The 10,325-nt window shown below is 41.4% G+C and overlaps 1 protein-coding gene across 1 annotated transcript; it reads right to left on the reverse strand.

Annotated features, from left to right (window-relative positions):
* Positions 1 to 4,867: 4,867 nt before the first annotated feature.
* On the reverse strand, positions 4,868 to 9,286 carry LOC147145522 (uncharacterized). The gene is made up of 3 exons (XM_086034628.1): positions 9,090 to 9,286; positions 6,643 to 6,758; positions 4,868 to 5,160 (listed from the first exon to the last, which is right to left on the reverse strand). The coding sequence occupies exons 1-3, from the start codon at positions 9,159 to 9,161 to the stop codon at positions 4,971 to 4,973; spliced, it is 378 nt and encodes a 125-aa protein (XP_085890754.1). The 5' UTR covers positions 9,162 to 9,286; the 3' UTR covers positions 4,868 to 4,970.
* Positions 9,287 to 10,325: the final 1,039 nt, after the last annotated feature.

The raw sequence follows: 10,325 nt of genomic DNA on the forward strand, positions 1-10,325 counted from the left end.
AACAACATGTAAAGCGGATACTTTTGGGGCCGGAGATCAAGGTTGCTAATGGACTATGGCCCAATCCCGATACCCACTCTTGCACCCTTGTGCCCTTCACTTGCGTGTCCCGCGGAGTGTACGAGTGTAGGCCGCATGGGTGTCAAAGTCGTGTCCTCAAGGGCCGCTTCCCTACATGTTTTCCATCTCCTTGCTGCAACGTACCTGATTCAAATGATCAGCTCATCAACAAGCTCTGAAGGAGCCTGATAGTATCCTGATCATTTGAAACAGGCGTCTTGCAGCAGGGAGCATTGGAAAACATGCAGGAAAGCAGCCCTCCAGGACCGGACCTTGACACCTGTGGTGTAGGGTGTCACAATTTTGCGAAGTACTCGTCCTTGCTCCGCACTTCGACTATGACCACATCCATGGCCCCTCGGACGAAGCATTTTACCCGGGATTCATTCCAGTTTTGACCAAATTAGCAGGAAACCAACGACATTCAGTGGAATTTATGTGCCTGTGTCGAATAATGTCCCTTCAAGTGTAGTATCTGATTATAAGGTTTAACGTTACTATATGTATGATTTCAATCGCTGTTTTAGTGTCACCGTTTACCCGTTACCTACGTATTATGTCCTAGTTTAGCTACCGTACTTAGCAACATTCTGAGCATGCGCCGCATATGGTGCACAGCCGCAAATAGTCCAAAATTCCAAATAATGGAGCTATTGCTCCTATCGTCTGGAAGACCGAGCCCGGGTTTTACTATACTGCTACTTTACTGAAGTTTTCATTTAATTTCAAACAGCAAAATTGCCAAAACAACAACGCGTACCACCATGCTCGTTGCCGCAGAGTTATACGTCGATGACGTCACACAAAGTATACTAATTCTGCAAATGTTGTCCACTTTGTAACCTGCGCTCTTGAGCCCTTCGTTCACTTCGACTACCTGTGCACTTCAGCGAAGACCGTAGGGTGCGAGAGTGGGTATTGGGATTGGGCCTAAATGCACGCAGCACTTCCGCGTTCGATGTCACAGGGTAACGAATAGTGTAGGGTAGACAATATCGCAGAGCGCCCGTTGATGTTTAACTCTCGCCCTAACTCCTTAATCGTCTCAAAGGAAACAGGGACCGCTCCTTTGTTTAATACAGTACAATACAACACAACACAATACAATTTTTTTTAATATAGTGCATTTCATAACAGCTAGAGCTGTAACAAAGCACTTTACAGAAAATACAATAAATAAAAAAATAAAAGGCTGTGATACACGTATTAATAAATATAGCTATAAATAAATAATGTATACAATATAAATAAAAATATAAATAGATAAAGCCAATAAATTAACATAAAACGCTATATACAATTGACACCGGAAAAGAGCCAAAAAGTTCAGGTCTGATCAAAAGCCAGAGAAAAGAAATGTGTCTTCAACCGGGTTTTAAAAATGGACAGAGAGGGGGCTTGCCTAACAACCAATGGGAGGTCATTCCAGAGGGAAGGACCAGCAGTTGAAAAGGCTCGATCCCCTCTGAGACTCCTCGGCACCTCGAGCAGCGCCTGGTCCGCAGACCTGAGGCTGCGGGAAGGTGTGTAGGAGTTGAGGAGCTCGGAGAGGTATGCCGGGGGCGAGGCCATTTAATGATTTAAAGACAAATAGGAGAATCCTAAATTGGACCCTGAAATGCACTGGGAGCCAGTGAAGGGAGGCCAGAATTGGTGTTATGTGCTCGATCTTCCGAGCTCCAGTTAGTAGGCGGGCAGCAGCATTTTGGACCAACTGGAGACGTTTGAGGGAGGACTGGCTGACTCCAAAATAAAGTGCATTGCAGTACAGTCCAAAACGTTTAATATGCATTAAAAAACCTAAAAGAGATCAGAGAGCCGACACTGTCAATTTTTCAATAACAGGCTCAATTTATGTATTTTTTTTATCAGAACAATGATATTAGCTTGCATTTGAACTTTTATCAATTCGTTTTGGAGAAATAAGTACAAAACTAACATGCATGTTCAGGAACGCCTACACTTAATGAGCAATAAGACCACACCCCCTTCCCTCCCTCCATGCCTTGTGTGACGTCACGATAGGGACGATTACATTTTGTCATTCAAAGTCATTGTAAATAACGTCGCTAATATTGTCAAAATAACACGGATCAAACGGCCCCAATACATGTGGACGTCTCTACTTAGGCCCACTTCAACCTGTGAAAACATCACAAAACGATTAGCCTTTCCATGTCTGGCCAAAAAGAGCAAGAAATGAGCAGCCTACATGCAGCTGAGGTGCACTTGTCACATACGTAATTTCATGTCTTAAGTCACCAAGACACTCAAACACATTGCGTTCTGAGAAGCTTTTTCGTTAGCTGAATTGCTCATAGGTTGTTATAGATTACATTTAAAGTGTTAGCTTATTAGCTTTTTCAACGAGGTCCACCCCTATCCGAAAATGAGTTGCGTTAAATGGCCATGCTCGGCTGAAGGGACGGCCTCGCTGGAAGTCCGGTGCTCTGAAACCTTTCCAAGTCCAACCTTGACATTTCGACAAGCTGACCTCCGGGGCTTGTATTTATCCGAAATTGACTTACACGGGCCGGCCCACACGCACGGCGACGCCGCTGTATCTCTGGCTGGACGGAATTAGAGCGTTTGCCGCAACGAGATCTCCTCATAGGAGCTCACATTTGATGTTAATAAAAATTAAATATTGTGCCGCCCACTTTTATATTTTCACAGTTTGAAATGGACAAGAGTAGGAATGTGCAAATTAATTTTAGTGGCAATTAATCTCTTTCAGACATTAGGCGACAAATTAACATCACAAACCAAATCAAGGAATAACACGGATCAAGCCTCCCTGCAATGATGTTGACAGCCTGAGATGGAGAACAAAACAAAAAAAACGCCCCCAAAGTGAGCGTGCCAATTTGCGGCTTTAGTGACCACGAAAAAGACCATCAATCACAACAGATTCTTTTAGGGGGGTGAATTTTAGTGCTGACATAATTTTTTCATACAGACCTATTATATAAGTGTTGATGTTCAGCTAGGTTTGCCAACCGTCCCTTGAAAAACGGAATCGTCCCGTATTTAGGTAAATCAGTACGCGTCCCGTATTGAGTTGTAAAGTGACGCACTTTTTCCCCGCAATATATCGCCAGTGTAAAGGGACGCACTTTGTCCCGCAAAATATCGTCAGAGTAAAAAATGATGTGTAAATTTTCAATGGAATTAATGAACAACAGTTCCCTTTATATGGCAATTTACGGTAACGGTCCTAGGCCCTCCACTGCTCTGTGACCAATGAGGTGACAGCACATTCGTGCATATCAGGATACAGAATCAACTTATTTTATTGGTCGAGTTAATGTCGCTTGCCAAAGTAGATAGCTTAAGTCAACAAAGCGGCATGACACATTTGTTGTCCACCAGGCAACGCCAGAAATAGATATGGTATGTAAATAATTACTTGTTTTCTTAATCATCCCATCAAGGTTAATATGGGAATGTGCAATGAATGTCAGCATTGTATGAACAGAAAACATGATTTAGGGGTGGAATAAACAAGTACAATTGATTGACAAGTACGTTAGATACATTAATAATACATAAAAGTAATAAATTGATGAATAATAGATAAAGAATACACACACAGCCTTACATTTATTACAAGTTCAAACAGATACAGTATGCATCATTTTTACTGTATAGGCATCGATATACTACATACTAACTAAAAATATAGTAAATAAATCTAAAAATAAATTGTTTACATTATTTTTCTCTTTTAGGAAGCGTAAGTGGACAAATATGTGAAAATGTTCTGCTGAACTGATTAAAGATGAGCTCATTTTGAGCCTTAACTATGACATATCTTGCTCAGTGTTCTACTCTAGTCAAAGATGTTTCTGCCAAGGCAGAAAGCTTTTTGCCCTTGGCAACACATAATGAAAATTCTGATTGGACCAATCACGGCTGACCTGTTTTCTGAATCTGAGCCGTGATTGGTCGTTGTGAGCAGTTGTGATGTTGTTTTCAGTCGACAGAATACAAAATGGCCGCCCCCGGAGATGGCTAAAAACGAGTGGATTAACACTTATTCCACAAACACAATATTTATCAGAATTCCGTGTTTCAACTAGTGGGCTTGCATAGAAGATATTCTTGAAAAAAAAAATGCGTTGATGTCGACTTTAAAAGAACTCCGGATAATTTATCAGTATGTACAGTTGAAATTTTAGCAATATTGGAGACACCTTGTTCAGGAATACAATCTAGATAATACATTGGTTGCAGCAGATAGTCTGGCAGCGCAGAATTAGTTGAGTTGTGCTGCTTGGATTTAATTTACAAACTACATCACAATTTGTTTAGAAGCAAGAATAGAGGATTGAGGGTGGGTTTTATTTGGGTTCCTGCACATTTAGGTAGGGCTGCCGCAGAGTACGTACAGTGCCACATCTTCACATTGGGATTTTTCACTGTATTTATCAACAGCCTTCCACCCGGACCAGTTTCCTAGTGACTGCTGCTGAAAAACATCCACTGCACCAGACAGAGGTTTCATTGAAATATGCAAATTCAGCAATTATAAGGATGAAATCATAGACATTGGATTCAAAATGATAATCAATATGAACGAATTAGATTATTTTGAAGACCAATTACAAAATCAAACAAACAAACACAAGTAGCGGTGTTGGAAAAGGAGTAGGAAGTAAAAACGTACGTATCCCTAGCTTAATGTTCCATTAAAAATAAGTTATATGTAAATAAGTTATTCCATTAGTGACAATTAATTGCAACACAAATGTTTTCCAAGTTTTTTTTTTTCACCGGAAAAAAATAATCCGAGTGCTCTCGTGTGTTAATTTTGAAAACATTTTTATTTAGTGAGGTACCGAGTACAGGACTGCTAAGAAGTATACATTCTTATGACATAAGGTATTTGTTGTATGCATGACGACTGGTCATTTAAACAGTCTTTTTACTGACTTCACCACATCATTGTAGATGACTTTGAAATGTGAGCCATCACAGTAAGGAGCATTTGCTGTTTGCTTGCATGCACACACCATGACAGTCTTGTCTTTGTCAGAGGTGAAGCGGAGTGGAGAGAAGTTTGGTGCCTTGGTCTTGTGAGCTCCATCGCAGTAAGGCTGATGGAAAGAAAAAGCTGTGAACCCAAAAATGGAAATTGTCTAGAAGTTATACCTTGTACAACTCTTTCAATTCAACTTCATCAGAAAAAAAAAAGATCCAGATAACACAAACTTTACTACAGCATACAAAATGCATTTCTTGACAGGGTTACATTTTGTATACAACTTAGATCATCATCATTTTAAATGTACAGTGGCTTGCAAAAAGTATTTGTATCCCTTGAACCTTTTACCACATTTCAGGTTTCAAACAAAGATATAAAATTTGATTTTCATTTGAAGAATCAACACCATAGGACACAATTATGAAGTGGAGCGAAATTCATAAGGTTATTTTAAACTTTTTTTTTTTAAATAACAAAAATACATGTAGAACGTTCTTACATTATTCAGCCCTTTTACTGTCAATGCAGACTACTCACTCCAGAAGTTCCCTGTTGACCTAATTGACCATCATTAATAGAGTGCAACTGTGTCTAATCAATCCCAGTATTAAAATGCACCTGCTCTGTGGTAGTCTCAGAGGTCTGTTTAAAGTGCAAATAGCATCATGAAGGCCAAGTAACACACCGGGGTGGTCTGAGATACTGTTGTGGAGAAGTTTAAAACAGGATTAAGATATAAAAAGATTTCATAAGCTTTAAACATCTCGCTGAGCACTGTTCGATCAATCATATTGAAATGGGAGCGTATCAGACCACTGTAAACCTACCAAGGTCCTGCCGTACTTCTCAACTTTCAGCCAAAATACGGCAAGCACTGAGATGCGGCCAAGAGGCCAATGATCACTCTGGATGAAGATCCACAGCAGAGGTGGGGGAATCTGTCCATAGACAATGGTCTAAATCTGGCCTTTATGGAGGAGTGGCAAGAAAAAAAAAAATCCTGTTTCAAGTTTGTCAAAAGCCATCTGGGAGACACCAAACATGTGGAAGAAGGTGCTCTGGTAAAAGAATTTTTTTTTTTTTTTTTTAAAAACAAGAGTCTTCGAGGCAACCTTACGATCAGAGTTGGGCATCGCCTAACAGCCACAGAGTCCAACGTGGTCCCAGTCAGTCCAAGTCAGCCAAACGGAGCCAAGAACGGACTTAACCTGTACTACGTCACACGCAGGTGCTGCACTCCTGACACTCAGCCAAGTAAGGGAAAAAATAAAAAATAGTGTTGTGTACCTTGCGGTCCCACATAGACGCAATGACATGTGCCCCATATTGTTTTTATTTGACCGATCACACTGCGTGTGTCGGGTTTTGTTTGACATTTTCTCTTTGTTTGGCGGCGTCTGCTCGTGCGGCGCCTGCGTGTGACGTGAGGATTACGTTCTCGACGCCGATTGGTTGTCGCCGACGAGGAGCGGACTGGGGCCACGCGGGTCGCTTTAAATATGGAGACGGGAACTCGTGCTGGTTAGGCGATGCCCAGCTCTGCTTAAAAAAAAAAAAAATATATATATATATATATATATATATATATATATATATGTTTCTTGCTGTGCCCGCATGCACACCAAGCGTAGCGTTTTCCAGCACATAGTCGCACCCTGTAGGGCAGCCGGGCTGCAGGGACAGGCTGTGTAGACTCACAACGAATGTGCACCTGTAATGGATGACAGTTAAGATCAACAGCAATAGGAGAATGTAGCTGTAATTGATTGGAAAAGCGCAACAAAGCAAAACATTTTTTGTAGATTGGTTTTGCACCGTTGATTTATGAAGATGAGGTCTGCGTGAAGATGTCGTATTGATATCAACGCCCTGTATTATTTCCTTTTTCTTTAAAGACTAAGCCTTCTCGGCAGATGTTATTTATTTCCTGACTTTTTTTCTATGAAGATCCCTGAAGGTTTATTAATATTTGGTCATGTTTGACTTTCTGGAAAACAATAAATGTTTATGTTTTTAAAGGGACGGTGGGGCTAACAAGTTCATGTTATATATTTTTGGATCAGGAAAATTAAAAGAGTTGTCATTTTCTATTTTATCAATAAATTTGGGAGAAATTAGGAAATAAATGACTATGAATAACGCCCCTTGTTAATGAGCAGAATGGCCGCACCCCCGACCATTCTATCCTTGCTCGGCCGTAGTCACGCGAGGGACCGATTCCAAACTCTCCATTGGAAATCATTGTACTTTCATTGCTTATAACGTTCAAAAACGGCGATCAATTGGCACCAAAATGTATGTTGACATCTCTATTAATGCCCACTTCAACATATCAAAAGGATTAACCTCTCCGCAGCTGATTTATATGAGAATGAGGAAATGTGGAAGTGAGCAGAGCTACATAGGCTTGGACCAGCGCACACTGCTTCTTTGCTAAAAAAAAAAAAAACAACAAAAAAAACACTGCTTCTTTGCTGATCACGGTTCGGACGAGCGAGGCATTTAACACCAGTCAGGATATTTAGAGACTGAAGTGGGAATGAGTAGACGTGCACATTTATTTGGATGAGGAATGGCCCCATTTTCTCGACCGACAACACGGCGTTCAATTTGAAACGTAAACAGACGAAAAGGTTCCAATGCGGCTACACTCGGTTGTGGAGTCAGCCTCGCTGGAACTTTTTGTTCGCTGAACAGGGCTTACCTCACTCTCTGGCGCTCTCTGTCTGACAACGCACGTGACTGCTTGGGTGGCAACCCCGCGACTTGAAGATCGACGCAGGCTGGACGCAGAGTAAGGAGCTAATGTTGTTGTGCTAACACCTTTTGTTTTAACGACCTGAAGCTAGTTGTTGCTATTAGCCGTCCTATTATCCTACCTTTAGCCGGGGAAGGAAGAGGGGGACTTAAAGCTCCAATCTGCCTGCTGCTGCTGCAAGCCGCCGTCCCGCTCCCTCCTGAGACACGAGTTCAGCGTCGCTAAATGCCCGAAATATAACCAGTCGGGGTTCGTGTGCGCATTTATGCTCTTGTCCGCTTCAGCTTGTGGAAGTGAAGGAGCAATCGCCACGGTATTTTTGTTTTTGTGGAGGTGATCATGATGAGATCAGGTTGAGGTTGAAGTGGACAAGAGTAGTAATGTGCATTTGCATGTTGGTGGCGATCGGTGACCGTTTTAGACAACAGAACTGACAAAGCGAGCAATATTACCACGCTTGGCTCCCTCCCGTGACGTGGACAGCTGAGACCGAAAACATAACATGAGCCACGCCCCAAAAAAGGGCGGGGAAATTTGTTGTAAACCTAATCACAAAAACAGCCCTTAAATCACTACAGAGTCTTTTGAGGTGGGCATTTTAGTACTAATGTCATTTTTACATGCAAACCTATTATATAAGTGCCAATGTTAAGCTCACCCAAGTGTCACTTTAAGCACCGCCCTGAGACCGTCACACTTTTTCTGTTACAAACTGGGGTCAGTTTGTTTCTGTTACAAACTGACCCCGTCCCCCCATCAGAGAAGGAAAAGGTTATGTGGCCCTCACAGGAAAAGGTTTGGGGACCCCTGGTCTAAAGCCACTGCATTGCAACCACACAGCAAACGAGCTCCCTCACAAAGCAGAAACATAAAGCTCTCTTAAATAAACACGCCTCTCGGACCACCTTACTCAGTCTCATTTCCTTTTGTCTCGAGAGCTAAAATGCAAAATTCACGTTCCATATTATTTTTGGAAATGTGTAGATTTTTTTTTTAAACTACTCGACAGAAGGCAAACTAGATATCGGTGTTTTGGTTTACAGTACATGTTTGTGTAATGGGCTGTCTGTACCAAAGGTAAGCCAAAAAGTCTTACTGCAAAAAGGCGTGACACCAAACTTGACACCAAAATAAAGCCAAACAACTTTGGTCTTTCTTTCTTTCTTTCTTTTTTAACGAAAATACTCACATGCATATTGGAAAATATTAACTTAAACAAAACATAAAACTGTATTATTAAACTGACAATGTTAACTAGATAGATGGACTAAACATAAGTCTCACCAACGAGGAAGGAGCAGGTAACAGCGGCTGAGCACGTCTCAAATGTTGCAATCCCTTCCAGACGGTGTTCATGTTGCTAACGAATGGAGTGAGAACGTAGTAGGCAAGTAGCTCAGCAACTTCAACACGACAAGTTTTACAACTTTGGCCTCCAAGAGCAACTTGCAAGGGATTGGTTGTAAAATGTAAATAAAACGACGTACAATGTCTTCATCCTATGGGGTTCCATTTGTGCCAAAATTATGTCGTCGTGAGCATTGTGAATAGCTGAGTTTCCATTACATTTGTACATTAAATAAAAGTGATATTTGTACAATTTGAATAAAAGACTTGTAGGTTTTTCCATATTAGAGTGTTTCGCTTCCATGCAGGTATGGGTATCTTACTCCATAAATGAGGGACTTAAATATGTATGAACTAGCAAATCGCGGCTGAAGTCAGAGAGCAGACGTTTCACATATCCACTATTCTTTTTTCGCTGAAAACATTGTTATAAGTGCGTGTTTTCCCCCGATTGGATCCTCTCAAAGAAACAACTTCACTGTTTGCATCGACCATTCAGAGTAGTTTTACATTTTAATGCTGTGAATGGTTAGTTTTACATTTCACAGCAAATCTATTCCTGATGGGCTTTGCTTTCATTTCATTGTTGATGGTTCTGACAACATGATGCAGACGAATATTTAAGTAGCACTCAGAGAAATACCTTCTAAGGGAAAATTTGAAATGACATTCTTACCGATGAAATGTGCTTGTAGTGCTTCTCCCAGAATAAGGGAATGGGGTTCCGCCGCACCCCCGCGCTTTACAGCGCTGACCTGCCCGGACCGCTGCCCGCTTCGCCCGGGCTCGCTGCGCTCCCAGCTCCCGGCCCGGCCGCCCATCGGCGAGGACTGCTCTCTGCTGGCTGCGTTGTGTTGTTATGTTCTAAGTACGTTTGCGAGCAACCAGACAGAGCTAAAGTTAAATACCTCGTAAAATTTGGTAAAAGTAGAAGTGAGTTCTGATTCGAAATCAGTAGCCTAAGCATGAAAATAAAACCAATACTTACAATGATTTGAAAATTCTTTTCAACAATATATTTAACTGAATACGACGACATTTCAAGTTGTACTACTATTCTATTTCGGAAAATATTCACTAATTTTGAATTTCCTGCCTGCAACACATCCCCAATAAACTGGGACAGCGAAACAAAAGACTTGGAAAGCTTAAGAAGGCTAAAAAAAAACACCA

This window comes from Filicampus tigris, chromosome 6 (genome assembly GCF_054856515.1).
Source record: "Filicampus tigris isolate MCC_2025a chromosome 6, RoL_Ftig_1.0, whole genome shotgun sequence".
NCBI classification, from domain to species: domain Eukaryota; kingdom Metazoa; phylum Chordata; class Actinopteri; order Syngnathiformes; family Syngnathidae; genus Filicampus; species Filicampus tigris.

Bases quoted from the DNA above. Each gene is read 5' to 3' on its own strand.
- LOC147145522 (XM_086034628.1), bottom strand. From the start codon at position 9,161: ATGAACACCGTCTGGAAGGGATTGCAACATTTGAGACGTGCTCAGCCG. The intron at 6,759-9,089 runs GTGAGACTTATG...CATCCATTACAG, and splicing joins TACCTGCTCCTTCCTCGTTG to GTGCACATTCGTTGTGAGTC. The intron at 5,161-6,642 runs TATATATATATA...TTCTTTCCATCA, and splicing joins TGCGGGCACAGCAAGAAACA to GCCTTACTGCGATGGAGCTC.